At 36.7% G+C, this 22483-nt stretch overlaps 1 protein-coding gene and 1 pseudogene across 1 annotated transcript; both read left to right on the top strand.

Annotated features, from left to right (window-relative positions):
• The first annotated feature begins 9401 nt into the window (after positions 1–9401).
• Positions 9402–10348, top strand: LOC118986983 (olfactory receptor 5B2-like; annotated as a pseudogene).
• A 6399-nt stretch (positions 10349–16747) lies between these two features.
• Positions 16748–17734, top strand: LOC118986984 (olfactory receptor 5B2-like). The gene has a single exon (XM_037046031.1). It carries the CDS (start codon positions 16748–16750, stop codon positions 17711–17713), a length of 966 nt encoding a protein of 321 aa, XP_036901926.1. The 3' UTR covers positions 17714–17734.
• Positions 17735–22483: the final 4749 nt, after the last annotated feature.

Below are 22483 nucleotides of genomic sequence, written 5' to 3' on the forward strand. Positions count from 1 at the left end.
CACACACACAAAGAAAGGAGTAGGTGGAAGCAGAGAACATCAAGATACCTGCAGGAGACTGCACCACTGGATTTCACGGGTACTCTACTACAGAAGTTCACACCATAAACCCAGGGAGTCAGAAAAGATCAATTTAAGAAGCTGAGGCTAACAAGAAGAGTCTCATAAACAATGGGAAGAAAAAGAAACAATGCCCAAATGAAAGAAAAGGTGGAAGTCTCAGAAATAATGTTAGATGAAAGAGAGGCAAGTCAGCTATCAGATATTGACTTCAAAGAACTAGTTATCAGGAAATTCAAAGAGCTCACAATGAGCTACCAGAAACTAGAGGGGAGCTACCAGAAACTAGAGGGGAGCTACAATGAGCTCTCCGCAAACTGTATCAACATGAAAAAGGAAATAGAAACTACCAGCAAAGGCCAAGAGGAAATGAAGAATACAATTTCGGAACTGAAGAACACAGTAGAAGGTATGAAAAGCAGGACTGATGAGGCAGAAGATCGAATGAGCGAGTTGGAGGACACAGTAGAGAGAATTTCCCAGAAAGAGCAAGAAAGGGAAAAGAGGCTCAAAAAGAATGAAGAGGGATTAAGAGAAATGCAAGACAATATGAAATGTAATAATATTTGAATAATAGGAATACCAGAAGGAGAAGAAAAACAAGGGATAGAAAACCTCTTTGAAAGAGTAATGATGGAAAATTTTCCTAAGTTGAGGAGAAAAAAAGTTACACAAATCCAGGAATCAAAGAGAGTCCCAATCAAGAGGAACCCAAAGAGGCCCACTTCAAGACACATCATCATTAAATGGCAAAATTCCAAGACAGAGAGAGAATCTTAAAGGCAGCAAGGGAGAAAAAGGAAGTAACATACAAGGGAGACCCAATAAAGTTAGCTACTGACTTCTCAATGGAAACACTCCAAGCAAGAAGAGAATGGCAAGAAATATTTCAAGTAATGAGAACCAGAGGCCTGCAACCAAGGCTACTTTACCCAGCAAGGCTCTCAATCAAGACACAAGGCTAAATAAAGAGCTTCCAAGACAAAAGAAGTCTAAAAGAATACACCTCCACCAAACCAGCTCTGTAAGAAATATTAAAGAACTGCTTTAAGGAAAGGAAGGAAAAGAGAGAGACAGAGAGGAACTGTGGTACAAAAATGGCAATGAATAGGTACCTATCAATAATAACCTTAAATGTAAATGTATTAAATGCTCCAATCAAAAGACATAAAATAGCTGAATGAATAGGAAAGCATGACCCACACATATGCTGCCTACAGGAGACCCATCTCAGTACAAAAGACCATCACAGACTAAAAGTGAAAGGCTGGAAACAAAGTTTCCAGGCAAATGATCAAGAAAATAAAGCCAGGGTAGCAATTCTAATATCATACAAAATAGACTTAAAAAAAGGGGCCATAAAGAGAGACCCAGAAGGTCACTTCATAATACTCAAGGGAAGAATCCACCAAGACAACATTAACATCATAAATATATATGCACCCAACATACGAGCACACAAATATATAAGAAAAATCCTAGAGGACTTCAAGAAAGGTATTGACAACAACACAATTATAGTAGGGGACTTTAACACCCCACTGTCAAAAATGGACAGATCATTCAAACAAAATATCAACAAAGATATAGCTGCACTAAACAACACCCTAGACAAAATGCACTTGACTGATATATATATAGAGCCCTTCATCCCAAAGAAGCTAAATACACATTCTTTTCAAATGCACATGGAACATTTTCAAAGATAGACCACATGATAGGACTCAAAACGAGCCTCAAAAAATTCAAGAAAAATGAAATCATACCAAGCGTTTTCTGTGACCACAAGGGACTGAAATTAGAAACCAATCCCAAAGGAAAAAAAAAACCCAAACACCCCAAATCATGGAGACTTAATGGTATGCTATTTAACAACAAATGGGTCAAGATTGAAATTAGGGAAGAAATCAAAAAGTTGCTGGAACCAAATGAAAATGAACTCACAACAATCCAAAACTTATGGGACATAGCGAAGGCAGTCCTGAGAGGGAAGTTCATAGCAATACAGGCTTACCTAAAGAAGATAGAAACATTTCAAACAAACAACCTAACCCGACGCCTGCAAGAACTCGAAGAACAACAACAAAGACAGCCCAGAGAGTGTACAAGGAAGGAAATAACCAAGATCAGAGCAGAATTAAATGACATAGAGACTAAAAGCACAATTCTAAGGATCAATGAATGCAGGAGTTGGTTTTTTGAAAAGATAAAGAAAATGGACAAACCTTTAAGTAGGCTCATTAAGGAAAGAAGAGAGAGGACCCAAAGAAACACAATCAGAAATGAAAGAGGAGAAATTACAACTGATGCCACAGAAATAGAAGGGATTGTAAGAAATTACTATGCAGAATTGTATGCCAAGAAATTTGAAAACCGAGGTGAAATGGAAAAATTTCTAGAACAATATAATCTTCCAAAACTCAATGAAAAAGAAGTAGAAAGCCTGAACACAGCAATAACAGCAGATGAAATTGAAGAAGTAATCAAAAAACTCCCATCACACAAAAGCCCTGGACCAGATGGTTTCACAGGAGAATTCTACAAAGCACTTAAGGAAGAGCTAACCACTATTCTTCACAGACTATTCCAGAAAAATCCAAAATGATAGGAAGCTCCCAAACTCTTTATATGAAGTCAGCATCATCCTAATTCCAAAACCAGATAGAGACACAACAAAGAAAGAAAACTTCAGGCCAATATTGCTGATGAACATAGATGCTAAAAACCTCAACAAAATATTGGCAAATCTCATCCAACAATACATCAAAAAGATCATACAGCACGACCAAGTGGGATTCATCCCAGGGATGCAAGGATGGTTCAATATCTGCAAATCAGTAAATGTATTACACAACATAAACAAAAGCAAAGACAAAAACCACATCATCATATCAATAGATGCGGAAAAAGCTTTTGATAAGGTACAACACCCATTTATGATAACGGTACTCAGCAAAGTGGGAATAGAGAGAGCATTCCTCAAAATTATAAAGGCCATATGTGAAAGACCTACAGCCAACGTCATACTCAATGGGCAAAAACTAAAATCTTTACCACTAAGATCACGAACAGGACAAGGTTGTTCACTTTCACCACTTGCATTTAATATAGTATTGGTAGTTTTAGCCTCAGTGATCAGGTAAGAAAAGGAAATAAAAAGCATTCAAATTGGAAAGGAGGAAACAAAACTGTCATTGTTTGGAGATGACATGATAGTGTACATGGAAAATCCTATAGACTCTACCAAAAAACCTTGAACTAATAAATGAATTTGGCAAAACAGCGGGTTACAATGTCAATATCCAGAAATCAAAGGCATTTTTGTATACTAACAATGAATCAGCAGAAGCAGAAATCAAGAAAAAAATCTCATTCGATATAGCAAAAACAAAAATAAAATACCTAGGAATAAACCTAACCAAGGAGGTAAAAGACCTGTACTCAGAAAACTACACAACACTGAAGAAAGAAATCAAGGAAGACACAAACAAATGGAAACATATACCGTGTTGATGGATTGGAAGAATTAACATCATCAAAATGTCCATAGTACCCAAGGCAATTTACAGATTCAATGCAATACCCATTAAACTACCAATTGTGTATTTCACAGACATAGAACAAACACTTAAAAAATTTATATGGAACCATAAAAGACACTGAATAGCAGCTGCAATGTTGAGAAAGAAGAACAAGGTAGGAGAGATCACAATACCCAATACCAAACTATATTACAAGGCCACTGTAATGAAAACAGGTGGTACTGGCACAAAAACAGGCACATAGATCAATGGAGCAGAACAGAGAACCCAGAAATAAACTCAAGTCTCTATGGGCAACTAATATTCGACAAAGGGGGCAATAACATAAAATGGAGTAAATATAGCCTCTTCAACAAATGGTGCCGGGAGAACTGGACAGCTATGTGCAAAAAGATGAAACTTGAGCACCAGCTTACACCATACACCAAAATAAATTCAAGGTGGATAAAAGACTTAAATATAAGATTTGAAACCATTAAAGCCCTAGAGGAGAACATTAGCTGGAAAATCTCAGATATTTCACGCAGAGCAACATTTTTACTGATATGTCTTCTAGAGCAAGGGACATAAAGGAAAGAATAAACAAATGGGATCTCATCAAAATAAAAAGCTTCTGTGCAGCTAAAGAAAACAGCATTAAAATAAAAAGACAACCAACTGTATGGGAAAATATATTTGCCAATGATACCTCAGACAAAAGTTTAATCTCCAAAATATACAAAAACTCACACGACTTCAGTCTAAGAAAACAACTAACGCAATTAAAAAATGGGGAAAGGACTTGAAGAGACACTTCTCCAAGGAGGACATACAGAGTATCCAGAGACACATGAAAAGATGCTCGATATCGCTAGCTATCAGAGAAATGCAAATTAAAACCACAATGAGATACCACTTTACACCAGTCAGAATGGCTATCATAAACAAAGGAATAAACAACAAATGTTGGAGAGGGTGTGGGGAAAAGGGGACTCTGGTCCACTATTGGTGGGATTGCAGACTGGTACAACCATTATGGAAAACAGTATGGAATTTTCTCAGAAAACTAAAATTGGACCTGCCTTTTGACCCAGCAATTGCACTGCTGGGATTGTATCCTAAGAACCCTAAAACACCAAACCCAAAGAACATGTGCACCCCAAAGTTCATAGCAGCACAATTTACAATAGCCAAGAGTTGGAAGCAACCTAGGTGCCCATCAGTAAATGCATGGATCAAAAAACTATGGTACATATACTCAATGGAATTCTATGCACAGAAAGAAAGAAGGAGCTCCTACCTTTTGCAACAACCTGGATGGAAGTGGAAAGCATTATGCCGAAGGAAATAAGCCAGGTGTTGAAGGACAAATACCATATGATCTCATCTTTAACAGGAAGCTAAACAATAAAATAAACAAGCAGGCAAAATATGACCAAAGACACTGAAATAGAGAACAGGCTGACAGTGACCAGAGGGAAGAGGGGAGGGAATTTCAGGGAAAATGGGGGAGGGATTTAGAGGAACATATATAAAGGATACATGGACAACAACTGAGAAGGGTGGAAATGGAGGGAGGGGGAGAATAGGGGGTGGAATGGGATGGGAGTAATAGACAGAAAACTGTACTTGAAAAATAATTAAATAAATTTAAAAAATAAATTAAAAAACAGATACAAAAAGTAATTTCAATGTTGAGACTTTCTATTTAATTGTGATGTTTGATGACTATACATTGAAATTATGTAAACCTGAATACACTTATGTTTAATTTCTTATCTTTTGGATCAGTGTGTTTCATTAGAACTTCCTGCCATGATGAAAATATTTTTTTAACTTCCATTTCACATAGTACCTGGCAGCAACATGTGGCTCTTAATCCATTCAAATGTGACTATTGTGAATAAGAAACTACATTTTTTTTGTTTTTAATGTTGTTCAATTATAGATGTCCCAATTTTTCTCCGGTTACTCTCCTTTACCCTGCCCAGGCCCTCTGTCCCACAGTAAGTGTTCACCTCATGGTCCATGTTCATGGATTAGTCCTTTATACATGTTCCTTGATTTGGTCCTTACCCTTCTTTCCCCCAATACCCCTTTCCCCTCCCCTCTCATTCCTGTTAGTTTGTTCTTTATTTCCATGTATCTGATTCTATTTTGCTTTTTTTGTGTGTTGTTTTGTTTTGTCGATTAAGTTATACAAGTGAGATCATATGGTATTTGTCTTTCACTGAGTAGTTTATTTCACTTAGTACAATATTCTCCAGTTCCATCCTGCCACAAATGGTAGGAGCTCCTTCTTTCCTTCTTCTGTGTAGCATTCCATTGTGTAATTGTACCACAGTTTTTACAGATGGACATTAGGCTGTTTCCAGCACTTGGCTATTGTAAATAACACTGCTATAAACATTGAGGTGCATAGATTCTTTTGAGTTTGTGTTTCAGAATTTAGAGCCAGGGGATCACTGTGTCAAAAGGCAAATATTTTCTAAGTTTTTTGAGGAAAATCCACACTGTTTTCCACAGTGGCTGCACCAGTCTGCATTCCCACCAACAGTGTACTAGGGTTCCCTTTTCTCCACAACCTTGCCAGCACTTGTTTTATGTCGATTTGTTTCTTATAGCCACTCTGGCCAGTGTGTAGTGGTATCCCATTGTGGTTTTAATTTGCATCTCTCTGATGGCTAAGTGATGTTGAGCATTTTTTCATGTAACTTTGGGCCCTCTGTATGCCCTCCTCAGAGAAGTGTCTGTTCAGGTCCTTTGCCCATTTTTTAATTGTATTGTTTGTCTTCTTGGTGTAGAGTCATGTGAGTTCTTTATATATTTTGGAGATCAATCCCCTGTCTGAGGTACTATTGGGAAATCCATTTTCCCATATGATTAGTTCCCTTTTCATTTTGTTGATATTTTCTTTAGCTGTGAAGAAGCTTTTTATTTTGATGAAGTCCCATTTGTTTATTCTTTCCTTTATATCCCTTGCCCTAGGGGACACATTGGTAAAAATATTACTGCATGGGATACATGAAATTTTCCTGCCTATGTTCATCTCTAGAACTTTTATGGTGTCATGACTTATATTGAAGTCTTTTACCCATCTTGACTTTATTTTGGTGTATGCTATAAGTTGGTGGTCTATTTTTTTTGCATGTATCTGTCCTCATCTGTGAACATCATTTGTTGAAGAAGCTATTTTTACTGCACTTTATGCAAGTGCCCCCTTTGTCAAATATTAATTAACCATAGAGACATGGGTTTATTTCTGGGTTCTCTATTCTGTTCATTTGATCTGTGTCTGTCTGTACTTATGCTAGTACCAGACTATTCTGATTACAGTGGCCTTGTAATATAGTTTGATTTCAGGTATTGTGATTCCTCCTATTTTGTCAGTCTTTCTCAAAACTGATACAGCTGTTTAGGATAGGTTATGGCTTTATATAAATTTTTAAAATATTTGTTCTAAATCTGTGAAATATGTCATTGGTATATTAATAGGGATTATGTTATGCTTTGAATAGTATGGACTTTTTAAGATGTTAATTCTTCCAATTCATGAACATGGTATATGCTTCCATTTATTTGTGACTTCCTTAATTTCTTTCTTCAGTGTTGTGTAGTTTTCTGAGTACAGGGTTTTTACCTCTTTAGCTAAGTTTATTCCTAAGTACTTTATTTTTCTTGTCGCTATAGTAAATGTTTTTTTTCCTAATTTCTGTTTCTGATATTTCATTGTTGGTGTACAAAAATGCCTTCAATTTCTGAATATTGACTTTGTATTCTACTGTTTCTTCAACTCACTTATTAGGTTGAATAGTTTTTTGGTGGAGTCTATAGGGTTTTCTATGTATGCTATCATGTTATCTGTGAATAATAACAGTTTTACTTTCTCCTTTCCAGCTTGGATGCCTTCTATCTTTATTTCTTGTTTGATTGCTGTGGGTAGAGCTTCCAATATTGTGTGGAGTAGAAGTGGTAAAGTGGACATCTTTGTCTTGTACTTATTTGTATCTTCTTCATTTTCTCTCATTAGTGCCTTATAATTTTCTGATTACAGATCACTCACATGCTAGAATTGCAGGGCATTCTTGCAAAAGCAGTTACACATACAGTCAAATGGTACCCAAGGGCACTGGATAGAAGAAGGAGCTGACCACAAAGAACCTTGTGCTTTTGCATACATGATGAAAATGTTCTATTATCTTGATTCTTGTAGTAGTTACATAACCACACACATTTGACCAAGTTCTTAGAACTATACACACACACACACACACACACACACAAATGTGTGGATCTCACTGTTTGTAAGTTATGCATTTAGAAAATTAAAAAGGAAAAATAATAAGTAATACCAAAATATGATGCACACTTACTATGCAGTCAGGTTCCCATAAGCAGTTTAAAGACTTCTTTCCTAAGATGGTGGGATGAGGAACTGGGATGTTCTCATGGGGCACATTCCCTGAGAGCTCCATAGCTCTATAATTTACTCCTGGCTCCCTTGCATTGCCCTCTGAAATACCAAGAACACTCCACATGATTTTATTTTAGAGGGAATGAACTACATGCTGGATTCTTTGATCACCATACATTAATCTGAATGATAATAGTTGTCATTAAACATAGCCTTTCTGTCTACTGAAAGAAAACCTGCAACCATGGTGAAGAAAATCACCTGAAGATAAAATTATATATTGAGAGAGTTTAAAATTGTACACATTTCCTCAGTTGTTTTATACACTTTCCCATAATTGGTCTTTATAAATGCAGTTGCAGAAGTTATATAGTGGGAGTAATTTTATTATGTTTATTTTAGAGATAAGGAGAAGGTAAGAAACTCCTCCAAGGTGACAGTAAGAATTCATGGTGGATTTGGAATTTAAGCCCAAAGTTCTGGGTCCTTGTTAGTGTTTTTTTTATTCTCTATCTTTCTCTATCTCAAAGAACTGGAGAACTTTCGATCATTACTAAAATATAGCTTTCTCATCTTCACTTATGCATTATTTTAAGGCTAAATTTCTGAATTCACACTTACTATTCAGGGATTGACTGTCCCTCCCCTTCAAGGAGCCAGGTAAGCAAACTTCCACATACACAATTAATGAAGCAATATACTATGAATTATTAGAGCACAAAACAAATGTTTTGAACTTTCAAAAAGTAGTGAGTTGATGCTGGAGTATAAATGTCAACACTTTCATTAGTGAGGAGTTTCATGATACTTATGAAATTTCCTGCTGCTTCCCTGAAGAAGATGGATTAAAAGCAAAATAAGTGATTGGATAGGGTTGTAAACTCATCTTGTGCACTATTAAGTTGTCTCCTACTGGAGGGTGAACAAAAGCATAAGTATGAAGTGACCATCCATTAAACTACAGAGGAAACGAAATGAATTAACAAGATTTGACCGTAGTTCAACCTTTCCCCCATGCTATCATTTTTATTATTGCCTGCACCTTTAAATATACTGAGAACAGGGCAGCAAACTGCACACAGAATTTGATTGGGTTGAGACTGGTTTTCACCCTTGCATCTTGAATCTTCTTCATGCCAGTTGTATAACTGTAGAATATCATTTAATCTCTCACATTCTTAATTTTAATGGTAAAATAAAAATTATAATACTACCTGTTGTATACACACATTCATATCTAAAGCTCTTAATGTTAGATCAAGATAATATTGCAGTACATATTATTAATGAAATAATGCACATGGTATTTATACAATTTAATTTCACTGCAATTTTCTTTATACTGGTCCCTGTTTTCCTTTACTTCTCACTGTTACAGGACATCTTATGATTCCCAAACAGCACTGATGGAGAACAGGAAGGAAGTAACACACTTCATCCTCCTTGGACTAACCAATGCCCCAGAGCTGCAGGTCCCCCTCTTTATCATGTTCACTGTCATCTATCTCATCAGTGTGGTTGGGAACCTGGGGATGGTCGTGTTGATTCTCTTGGACTCTTGTCTTCACACTCCCATGTACCATTTCCTCAGTAACCTGTCTCTGGTGGACTTTGCTTACTCCTCGGCTGTCACTCCCAAAGTCATGGCTGGGTTACTTATAGGCAGTAAGGTCATCTCCTACAATGAATGCGCTGCTCAGATGTTCTTTTTAGTAGCCTCTGCCACTGTGGAAAATTATCTCTTGGCATCCATGGCCTATGACCGCTGTGCAGCAGTATGCAAACCCCTACATTACACCACCACCATGACGTCAATTGTGTGTGTGCAGGTCTGGTCATAGGCTCCTATGTGTGTGGATTTCTGAATGCTTCTTTTTCAGTTGGGGACATATTCAGCCTTGCCTTTTGTAAGCCTAATATGGTTCATCACTTTTTCTGTGATGTTCCAGCTGTCATGGCTCTCTCTTGCTCAGATACACACATGAGTGAAGTGTTTCTTGTTTTTCTGGCAAGCTTTAATGTCTTCTTTGCTCTCCTGGTTATATTAATTTCCTACCTATTCATATTGGTCACCATCTTGAAGATGCACTCAGCTCAGGGGCACCAGAAGGCTTTGTCTACTTGTGCATCTCACCTCACTACAGTTTCCATATTCTATGGAACAGTCGTCTTTATGCACTTACAGCCCAGCTCCAATCATTCCATGGACACAGACAAGACGGTTTCTGTGTTCTATTCTATGGTCATCCTCATGCTGAACCCAGTGTTCCACAGCCAGAGGAACAAGGAGATCAAGAGTGCATTCAAGAAGGTGGTTGAGAAGGCACATTTTTCTACAGGGTTGGGATTTTGACCTTGCTGTATACACAATAGATTGTTTAATGTCTCTCAGACTTTTCCCGTCAATAATGTACTTTTTTAGCAACATTGCCTTTACTTCCTGTGATGGCATTCTCATCTTCTCAAAAGTTTTTGTCTAGTAAATAGAAAACATATTCAGAAATATAGTATCTGAATGGGGATGGTTAAGGAAAAACATTTGAAATTTTTGGACCTGCTTGTCAAATGCTACTAATATTTGATTTGTTTACTTGTTCCACTTACATTTTCTCTACCACATGCCAATGCAAACATACATGTTAAACAGGGACCCAAATGAGTTGAGGAACAAAAGCAAACATTTGTGCACCAGGTGGACACTCACATTGGAGTAGAAAATTTGTCAGAGGTAAACAGAATGTTACCAGTGGGTTTTTTTGTTTTGTTTTGTTTTTTAGGAATATTTTTATTTTATTTTACTTTATTTTTATTTAATTATTTCTCAAGTACAGTTTTCTGTCTTTTACTCCCATCCCAGCTCACCCCATAGCAAATCCATGCTATGGATTTGAATAAATGTGTAATGAAATGACTCTATCATTATAATATCATACAGTCTTTTCACTGCCCTAAAATTTTCTATATTCCATCTGGTCACCACTTAATCCCAAAGCCCTGGAACAACTGACCTTTTTGCCATGTCTAGTTTTACCTTGACCAGAATGTCATGTAGTTGGAATCACACAATATGTAGGCTTTTAAGATTGGTTTCTTTCATAGAGTAATCAGCATTTAAAGTTCCTGTGTGTGTTTTCATGGCTTGATAGATCATTTGTTTTTAGTACTAAATAGTTGTACCACAGTTCACTTATCCATTGATACAATGAAGAACATGTTGGTTGCCTCCAGTTTGGGAGATGATGAAGAAAGGTGCTGTAAACATTCATGTTCAGGTTTTTGTATGGATGTAAGTTTTCAGTTCATTTGGGTAAATACCGAGGAGGATGATTGCTGGATTGTATGATAAGAGTATGGCTAGTTTTTAAAGAAAACTCCTACTGTCTTCCAAAGTGGTGGTTCCATTTTGCATTCCCACCAATCATGAATGAAAATTCCTTTTGCTGTACATCCTCACCAGTATATGGTATGTCCAGTGTTCTGAATTTTGGACATTTAATAGGTATATAGTGATATCTCATTGTTGTTTTAATTTGCATTTCCCTGATTAGGGGGAATATAATGTGGGTGAGGTTTTTAAGTTCTTATTTGTCTTCTGTATATTTTCTTTGTCGAGGTATCTGTTGAAGTCTCGGGCTTGTTTTATATCAAGTTGTTTGTTTGTTTTTTACTGTGATGTTTTAAGAGTTCTTTGTGTATTTAAGCTGACAGTCCATTATCAGATACATCATTTGCAAATATTTTCTCCAAGTTTGTGGCTTGCTTTCCCATTCACCAGACAGTGTTTTTCCACAGAAAACTTTTTAATTTTAATGAAGTGTAACTTATTAATTATTTCTTTAATACATCATGCCTTTGGTGTTGTTTCTACAAAGTCATCACCATATCAAAGACAATCTAGGGTTTTTTTCCTGCATTTTATACTTTTATAATTTACATTTAGGTCTATGATACATTTTAAGTTAGCTTTTATGAAGGATGTGAGGTTTGTGTCTAGAGGAATTGGTTTTTTTTGCATGTGGACATCCGGTTGTTCCGGCATCATTTGTATAAAAGAAGTGGTGCTAATTTATTGCCTTTGCTCCTTTGTCAAACTTGAGTTGACCATTCTTATATCGGTCTATTTTTGAGCTCTGTTCTGTTCCACTGATCTATGTGCATATCCTTTCACCAATACCACATTGTCTTGAGTATGTAGCTTTATAATAAGTGTTGAAGTTTAGTAGTGCCAGACTAGCATTTCTTTAATGTGATTTCTAGCTCTTTGATTATATTGCCCATCAGTCCTTGCATGCTGTCTACTTTATCAGTTATAGCGCTTAGCATATTAATCATAGTTATTTTAAATTCTGGGTCTGAATAGTTCTAATATCCTAATGAAGTCTATTTCAGATGTCTCTTCAAATTGTGTTTCTTCTTTTTGGTATGCCCTGTAATTTTCTTTCGGAGTAGGTAGATATGATGTACCAGGTCAAAGAATCTCCTGTAAATAGTCTTCAAGTATTGTGGTGTGTGGTGTGGGGGAGAGGAAACAGTATATGATCTTGCAATCAGGTCTCAGTGTTTTAGTGAGCCTGTGCTTCTGTATGGGGAATTTAACAAGTGTTTCTCCATTTTTCTCCTCCTGCTTTAGGTGGGAGAGATGGTGGGAGCTGAGGAATAAGATAATGGTTTGTAATATCTAGATAAAAGAATAGTGCTGCAATAAAAATATTTCACTATGAAACAGGTAATAATGTGAATAGACCTCAAATGCTCAATGAAAGACAGATTCAAAGAATACTTATTCTTGGATTACAGTTAAGGACATTCTTACAAATGCAAAATTATTTGGACAAAACTGTTCTTTGGTTGTGAGTGGCAGTGGATGGGAGAAAAGTTTTAGCAAAGAAGATCATAGGAATTTGTTTGAGTAAGTGATAGCGGTTTCTTGAATACCAATTGAACAAAATTCTTAGAACTATACATGAAATTGTGGATATTATACTATTTAAATTATACATTAATTATAAATTGATTAAAAAGAAGACAACAAAAGACAGTAGAAAAACACACATGTAAAAAAAAAAGAAAATACCCAGCATGTCCGCATGGGTAATTTAATTGCTTCTCCCCGGGGTTAGTGGGAAGAGCGGCTATGGATGCTGTCACAGGGGAAATTCCCAGAGTGCTCCCTGTCTCTATAATTCCACATTTTCATGCACTGGCTTTGGAAATCCCAACATGACTCAATGTGACATCTTTGCAGATGCACCATCCACACACACTGAACCCATCTGGTGATCATTCATTCATCTGAATATTAGCACTTGTTTGTATGCCCCAACCTAGGCATAAGGTAAGAGGCCTTACCCTGGGATTGGGTATGAGCCTGTGACTATAGTCAGGAAAAGCACCATGAGATAAAAATTACATGGATTGACTTTGAAATAAGAATGTCTTAGTAAGATGTTTTACAGGTTTTTCTCTCATTTTTTATTTACAGACACAGTTCTGTGAATTTAAAGACAGAGGTAATATTATTATGTTTATTTTACAATAAGGAGGTAAGTGACTCTGCTAAGGACAGAGGGAGAATGCATGGTAGGTTTCCTGCTTTAGTGATTTTGAAAACTTATGACTGCTACCTGAGAGACATTCTAATCGTATTCATGCATGTTCTACACATATCCTGATTTCAAACTCATTATTCAGAATTGACTATTTTTTCTCTCCCAGCACACAGGTAAGCATTTATATTCTATGAGCATTTTTAGAAAGTGTTATTGATGGAAGTAGGAGAGCTACACTTTGAGTTATTTGAAAGGAAAAAGAGGCATTTCCAATGTTTTTCTAAAATACCAAGGTAAGACTGGAGTATAAACATCAAAATTTCCGTCAGTAGGGAGTTTGCTGAGACTTAGGAACATCTTTCTGCTTTCCTAAGGATAGAAACCAAAAAAAAAAAATCACAGATGATTCTGTGATTGATCTAGTGATAATTTCATCTTGTTCAGCAAATGTTGACTCTGTCTTCAGAGTTAAGAAAAGAAAGAATGATATACTTTACAATGTAAAATATAATTGAGAAATATAATTTAAATGTAAAATAAAATTTAAAAAACTAAGAAATAAGCAAAGTAGAAGAGTGAAATCATTTGTAAACTACAAAAGTGCTTAGTATGAATGAAGTAGACTCAGACAGACTACATATACACTTTTGCCTATAATCTCATGCTTCTTATTACTAGCTCATCTGTATAAGTAGACAGTGAATGGCTACAAACATAGCCTTTTGATTAGATAAAACTTGAATTTAGACTCTTGACTCGCCTCTTTCTTCTACAAGCTGTATAATTTGAGAGTGTTCTAGAACTTCCCAAACTCTCAATTTTCTTGCTGGTAAAGTAGGAATAATAATTCTACCTACCTTGCACACACACACACACACACACACACACACAGACTTATAAAGCCTTATTCATCATAGAACATACTATATGATAAAAGTGGTCATGTGTGTTAAGGTTGACAAATATAATGTCATCGTGGGATAGGCTTGAAAAGTGAAGTTGCAAAAGTTTTAGGAGAGGGTAGAAAAGAGTAAAAAAGCTTATAGCTAGACGATAGATAGATAGACAGAGGAAGTCTTGACTTTGGGGAGTAAATGCTCGATGCAATATCTAGATGATGCACTATAGAATTGTACACTTAAACCTATATAATTTTATTAATTAGCGTCACCCTAATAAATTTAATAAAGTTTTTGAAAAGAAGATTTAAAAATTTTTTCAGAACAAAGATGCTAGTAGTTAGGAGAAGATGGATACCTTTCAAATTGATATAAAAAAGATTTAAAATACTGTCCCTACACAGAACAGACTGAAATAAAATATTTTACAACACAGTATTTGCCACCAAATCAGATATATAGGCTAAAGACAGCCCTTAAATGAGTTCAACCCTCAATTTTATGACTCTACTATGAGATGAAAGTAACAGGAAAAAGAGTGAGTTTATAAAAGAGAGACTATTTCAAGCTCAAACATGGATTACAAAGAGGAATTTAGCAAAATGATGGCTCACATGGAATTGCTAAAGCAGACAGTCCTATGGGAGAAGCAAGGAAGTCAGAAACTGGAGACACAGAAAATCTGACTGGCACCAGGATGTGAGAAAAGGCAAACTGAAGAGGAAGGCTTTAAGAGTTTTAACCCCTTTCACACTTGAAGACCTGCAGGTCACCACCCATATTCCTAAACCGACATAAAGACAATCATACCATCCTAACAGTAATAGTATAGCTAGCACTCATCAGACTGTGCCAAACCCAAAGTTTTATTCTACTTTTAATATACTACCTTTTTAATTCTTACAATAACACTATAAATAAAGTAGGTCTTATTACTGTCTTAATTTTGCAGGTGAGTATATAAGGTTCAGGTAAGTTAGGTTAGGATTAATGATTTCTCAGTAGCAAATAGTTGGGCTAATACACACCTCAGACCAGAGTCCAAGGTCTGTACCATAAGTCTTGCCTTGTCTTCAGAATTCATCTCTTGGTTGTGTATGTTCCTACCCTATAAATCTCTCAGGTATGACACTATGAACCCCAAGCACTTAGTTTAAACCAAGGGAGATGAGGAGTACCTGTACATTGAGTAGGATTCAATTTGCTTTAAGTGCAATTAAGGCCATCAGATTTACAAACAACTCAGTGTGGATTCAAGGGTCAGCTTGGGTCCAAGTCTTGGATCCAAAGCATGGCTTTTCAATTAATATGTGTTTGGATATGAAAAATTACTCAGCCTCTTCTGCATCCTAGTTTAGTTTTTATATTTTTCCCCAAAATTTTTATTTAATTATTTTTCAAGTACAGTTTTCTTTCTATTACTCCCATCCCCTCCCACCCCCCGTGCTCTCCCCTCCCTCCCATTTCCACCTTTCTCAGTTGTTGTCCATGTATCCTTTCTCTAGGTTCCTTTAAATCCCTCCCCTATTTCCCCTGAAATTCCCTCCCCTCTCCCCTCTGGTCACTGTCAGCCTGTTCTCTATTTTAGTGTCTTTGGTTATATTTTGCTTTCTTGTTTGTTTTGTTGTTTAGCTTCCTCTTAAAGGTGGGATCATAGGGTATTTGTCCTTCAACCTAGGTGCCCGTCAGTAAATGAATAGATCAAAAAACTATGGTACATATACACAATGGAATTTTATGCTGCAGAAAGAAAGAAGGAGCTCCTACTTTTTGCAACATCATGGATGGAGCTGGAAAGCATTATGCTGAGTGAAATAAGCCAAGTGTTGAAGGACAAATGCATCCTAATTTAAATGAATGTAATAACAAAATATACATAGTATTCTTAAGAGGACATAATGTATATACTTTTAAAATGTCTCAAGTTGTTTCTGATAGGCAAGCAATATGCAAGTATATGCTCTCTCTAGGCTTTGGAAAAGTTCATTGAGAGGTACATTCACTCTGGATAAGCCATTCATCCGCTTATTTAACTTTCTGTATCTCAATTTACAAGCTGACTAACTTGAAAATTAGGGCAATTTTCCTCAAAGATCCTTCAGATTCAACAACATGTAAACTGATATACATCATTAATGCACTTTGTTATGTTATGAAGCCCATATTCTGTCTGGAGAATCTTCATATACAAGTTGTTGCTATAACAAAATAATACATGTTGCATGTACACTTGTCGATTTAAGTGTTTTTGTCACTGTTTCATTGTTCTCCTAGCCACCTAGCATTTCATGATTCTCCTCATTGATGGAGAACAGTACGGAAGTGACGGAGTTCATCCTCCTCGGACTAACCGATGACCCAGAGCTGCAGGTGCCCCTCTTTGTCATGTTCACTGTCATCTACCTCATCACATTGATTGGGAATTTGGGAATTATGGCATTGATTGTCTTGGACTCTCGTCTGCACACTCCCATGTACTTTTTCCTCAGTAACCTGTCTCTGGTGGATTTGTGTTACTCTTCAGCTGTCACTCCGACAGTCATGGCTGGATTTCTTCTAGGACACAAGGTCATCTCCTACAATGCATGTGCTGCTCAGATGTTCTGGTTTGGAGCCTTCGCCACTGTGGAAAATTACCTCTTAGCATCCATGGCCTATGACCGCTATGCGGCAGTGTGCAAACCCTTGCATTACACCACCACCATGACAACAGGTGTGTGTTTGTGTCTGGCTGTAGGTTCCTATGTCTGTGGGTTCCTGAGTGCCTCCATCATCATTGGGGACACCTTCAGCCTCTCTTTCTGTGAGTCCAATGTGGTCCCTCACTTTTTCTGCGATGTTCCAGCAGTCATGGTTCTCTCTTGCTCTGATCGACATGTTAGGGATGTTGTTGTTACCTGTGTAGCAAGCTTCAACGTCTTTTTTACCCTTTTGTTTATCTCGATTTCCTACATATTCATCTTTATCACCATCCGAAAGATGCAGTCTTCTTCAGGATATCAGAAGGCTCTGACCACCTGTGCCTGCCACTTCACTGCAGTCTCAATGTTCTATGGGACTGTCATCTTCATGTACTTACAGCCCAGCTCCAGCCATCCCATGGACACAGACAAAATTGCTTCTGTGTTTTATACTATGGTCATCCCCATGCTGAACCCCCTGGTCTACAGCCTGAGGAACAAGGAGATTAAGAGTGCACTCATGAAGGTTGTCTTAGAGGCAAAAGTTTTGTTTAGGATTATGATTTCAACATTGTGCAATGCACACTAACCTAGTTTCTTTAAGGCCACAGTAAAATTAAAGTTCTAAGGTAGTCTCCTTTCCCATTCCAAAGTCTCTATTCCTAAAAATGAGACACATTATGCCCAGAAATATTCCTGAACAGGAATGGCTAATCGGTTTTCGTGTTCACTTGTCAAAAACCTTATTAAGGATATCTTTTCATTCACTCATTCAATATGCAGTTTTTCTACCACATCTATTCAAATGCACATAATATAGTGCCATGAAGAAGGCCATGAGGAAAATTAACCCATATGCCCTAGGAAGATACATATGTCTTTGAATAGAAACCAATAATGTTGTACATTTTGCTTTTGAAAATACTTTGAAATTGTTCATGCTGATATTTTATGTCTACTTTTGTTATTTAATGATGTTTTAAAAATATTTTTAAACATATTTTATTGATAATGCTATGACTGTTTTTCCATTTTTTCTTCCCTATATGCCCCATTCCACCATCTTCCCTCCTCATAGTTCATGTCTATGGGCCATATATACAAGTTCTTTGGCTTCCCCATTTCCCATACCATTGATAATATTACTTCCTCATTCTTTTACCTTACTTCATTCACACTGATTTTCTTCCTATATTTAACCTGACAATGCCCAACATGTTCCTGCCTCAAGCATTTGTACTTACTCTTTTTAAGATATATATTTTGTAAATTTATTTAATTATTATTCAAGTACAGTTTTCTGTCTTATACTCCCATCCCAGCACCCACCCCCCGGTGTTCCCCATCTCCCTTCCATTCCGCCCACCCCCCTTAGTTTTTGGCCATGTGTCCTTTATACTTGTTCCTGTGAATCCTTCCCCCTTTTCTCTGAAATTTCCTCCCTCTCCCATCTGGTCCCTGTCAGCCTGTTCTGTATTTCATTGTCTTTGGTCATATTTTGCTTGCTTGTTTGTTTTGTTGTTTAGGCTCCTGTTAAAGTTGACATCATATGGTGTTTGTCCTTTAACACCTGGTTTATTTCACTCAGCATAATGCTTTCCATTTCCATCCATGATGCGGCAAAGAGTAGTAGCTTCTCTTTTCTTTCTGCTGCACAGAATTCCATTGTGTAACTGTAGCATAGTGTTTAGATCCATCCATTTACTAATGGGCACCTAGGTTGCTTCCAACTCTTGGCTATTTTTAATTGTGCTGCAATGAACATTGGTGTGCATAGGATCTTTTGGATTGGTGTTTCAAAGTTCTTAGGATATACTCCTAACAGCGGAAATGCTGGGTCAAAAGGCATGTTCATATTTAGTTATCTTAGAAAATTCCATACTGTTTTCCATAGTGGTTGTACCACTCTGCAATTCCACCAACAGTGACCTAGGATCCCCTTTTCCCCAACACCTCTCCAGCACTTGTTGTTTGTTGCTTTGTTCATTATGGCCATTCTGACTGGTGTAAAGTGGTATCCCACTGTGGTAGCTAGCAATATTGAGTATCTTTTCATGTGTCTCTGGATCCTCTGTATGTCCTCCTTGGAAAAGTGTCTCTTCAAGTCCTTTCCCCATTTTTTAATTGGGTTGCTTGTCTTTTTAGAGTGGAGCCATGTATGTTCTTTGTATATTTTGGAGATTAAATCTTTATCTGAGGTATCATTGGGAAATATGTTTTCCCATACAGTTGGTTCTCGTTTTATTTTAATGCTATTTTCTTTACCCGTGCAAAACCTTTTAGTTTTGATGAGATCCCGTTTGTTTATTCTTTCCTTTATAACCCTTGTTCTAGTGGAAATTCAGTAAAAATGTTGCTGTTTGAAATATCTGAGATTTTCCTGCCAATGTTCTCCTCTAGGATTTAATGGTGTCACAGCTTATATTTAAGTCTTTTATCCACCTTGAATTTATTTTGGTGTATGGTGTAAGTTGGTGCTCAAGTTTCATCTTTTTGCACATAGCTGTCCAGTTCTCCCAGCACCATTTGTTGAAGAGGCTATATTTACTCCATTTTATGTTATTGCCCCCTTTGTCAAATATTAATTGACTGTAGAGAGTTGGGTTTATTTCTGGGCTCTCTGTTCTATTCCATTGGTCTATGTGCCTGTTTTTGTGCCAGTATCAGGCTGCTTTGATTACAGTGGCCTTATAATACAGTTTTATATCAGGTATTGTGATCCCTCCTACTGTGGTCTTCTTTCTCAAAATTGCAGATGCTATTCAGGGTCTTTTATGGTTCCATATAAATTTTTGAAGTGTTTGTTTTATGTCTGTGAAATATGCCAATGGTACTTTAATGGGTATTGCATTGAATCTATAAATTGCTTACGGTACTATGGACANAAAGTTCTAAGGTAGTGTCCTTTCCCATTCCAAAGTCTCTAGTCCTAAAAATGAGACACATTATGCCCAGAAATATTCCTGAACAGGAATGGCTAATCGGTTTTTGTGTTCACTTGTCAAAAACCTTATTAAGGATATCTTTTTAATCACTCATTCAATATGCATTTTTTCTACCACATCAATTCAAATGCACATAATATAGTGCCATGAAGAAGGCCATGAGGAAAATTAACCCATATGCCCTAGGAAGATACCTACGTCTTTGAATAGAAACCAATAATGTTGTACATTTTGTTTCTGAAAATACTTTGAAATTGTTCATGCTGATATTTTATGTCTACTTTTGTTATTTAATGATGTTTTAAAAATATTTTAACATATTTTATTGATAATGCTGTGACTGTTTTTCCATTTTTTCTTCCCTATATTCCCTCTATGCTGTATGCCCCATTCCACCATCTTCCCTCCTCATAGTTCATGTCTATGGGCCATATATACAAGTTCTTTGGCTTCCCCATTTCCCATACCATTGATAATATTACTTCCTCATTCTTTTACCTTACTTCATTCACACTGATTTTCTTCCTATATTTAACCTGACAATGCCCAACATGTTCCTGCCTCAAGCATTTGTACTTACTCTTTTTAAGATATATATTTTTTAAATTTATTTAATTATTGTTCAAGTACAGTTTTTTGTCTTATACTCCCATCCCAGCACCCACCCCCAGGTGTTCCCCATCTCCCTTCCATTCCACCCACCCCCCTTAGTTTTTGGCCAGGTGTCCTTTATACTTGTTCCTGTGAATCCTTCCCCTTTTTCTCTGAAATTTCCTCCCTCTCCCCTCTGGTCCCTGTCAGCCTGTTCTGTATTTCATTGTCTTTTGTCATGTTTTGCTTGCTTGTTTGTTTTGTTGTTTAGGCTCCTGTTAAAGTTGACATCATATGGTGTTTATCCTTTAACACGTGGTTTATTTCACTCAGCATAATGCTTTCCATTTCCATCCATGATGCGGCAAAGAGTAGTAGCTTCTCTTTTCTTTCTGCTGCACAGAATTCCATTGTGTAACTGTAGCTTAGTGTTTAGATCCATCCATTTACTAATGGGCACCTAGGTTGCTTCGAACTCTTGGCTATTTTAAATTGTGCTGCAATGAACATTGGTGTGCATAGGTTCTTTTGGATTGGTGTTTCAGGGTTCTTAGGATATACTCCTAACAGTGGAATTGCTGGGTCAAAAGGCACGTCCATTTTTAGATTTCTTAGAAAATTCCATACTGTTTTCCATAGTGGTTGTACCAGTCTGCAATTCCACCAACAGTGACCTAGGATCCCCTTTTTCCCAACACCTCTCCAGCACTTGTTGTTTGTTGCTTTGTTCATGATGGCCATTCTGACTGGTGTAAAGTGGTATCTCACTGTGGTAGCTAGCAATATTGAGTATCTTTTCATGTGTCTCTGGATCCTCTGTATGTCCTCTTTGGAAAAGTGTCTCTTCAAGTCCTTTCCCCATTTTTTAATTGGGTTGCTTGTCTTTTTAGAGTGGAACCATGTATGTTCTTTGTATATTTTGGAGATTAAATCTTTATCTGAGGTATCATTGGGAAATATGTTTTCCCATACAGTTGGTTCTCGTTTTATTTTAATGCTATTTTCTTTACCCGTGCAAAACCTTTTAGTTTTGATGAGATCCCATTTGTTTATTCTTTCCTTTATAACCCTTGCTCTAGTGGAAATTCAGTAAAAATGTTGCTGTTTGAAATATCTGAGATTTTCCTGCCAATGTTCTCCTCTAGGATTTAATGGTGTCACAGCTTATATTTAAGTCTTTTATCCACCTTGAATTTATTTTGGTGTATGGTGTAAGTTGGTGCTCAAGTTTCATCTTTTTGCACATAGCTGTCCAGTTCTCCCAGCACCATTTGTTGAAGAGGCTATATTTACTCCATTTTATGTTATTGCCCCCTTTGTCGAATATTAATTGACTGTAGAGAGTTGGGTTTATTTCTGGGCTCTCTGTTCTATTCCATTGGTCTATGTGCCTGTTTTTGTGCCAGTATCAGGCTGCTTTGATTACAGTGGCCTTATAATACAGTTTTATATCAGGTATTGTGATCCCTCCTACTGTGGTCTTCTTTCTCAAAATTGCAGATGCTATTCAGGGTCTTTTATGGTTCCATATAAATTTTTGAAGTGTTTGTTTTATGTCTGTGAAATATGCCAATGGTACTTTAATGGGTATTGCATTGAATCTATAAATTGCTTAGGGTACTATGGACATTTTGATGATGTTAATTCTTCCAAACCATGAACACGGTATATATTTCCATTTGTTTATGTCTTCCTTGACTTCCTTCTTCAATGCTGTGTAGTTTTCTGTATACAGGATTTTTACCTCCTTGGTTAGGTTTATTCCCAGATATTTTATTTTTCTTTTTGCTATATTTAATGGAATTTTTTATTTCGGCTTCTGC

The sequence above is a fragment of the Sturnira hondurensis genome, unplaced genomic scaffold (assembly GCF_014824575.4).
Source record: "Sturnira hondurensis isolate 20B ecotype Veracruz unplaced genomic scaffold, ASM1482457v3 Scaffold0004770, whole genome shotgun sequence".
Classification (NCBI taxonomy): Eukaryota; Metazoa; Chordata; class Mammalia; order Chiroptera; family Phyllostomidae; genus Sturnira; species Sturnira hondurensis.

Bases quoted from the DNA above. Each gene is read 5' to 3' on its own strand.
- LOC118986984 (XM_037046031.1), top strand. From the start codon at position 16,748: ATGGAGAACAGTACGGAAGTGACGGAGTTCATCCTCCTCGGACTAACC.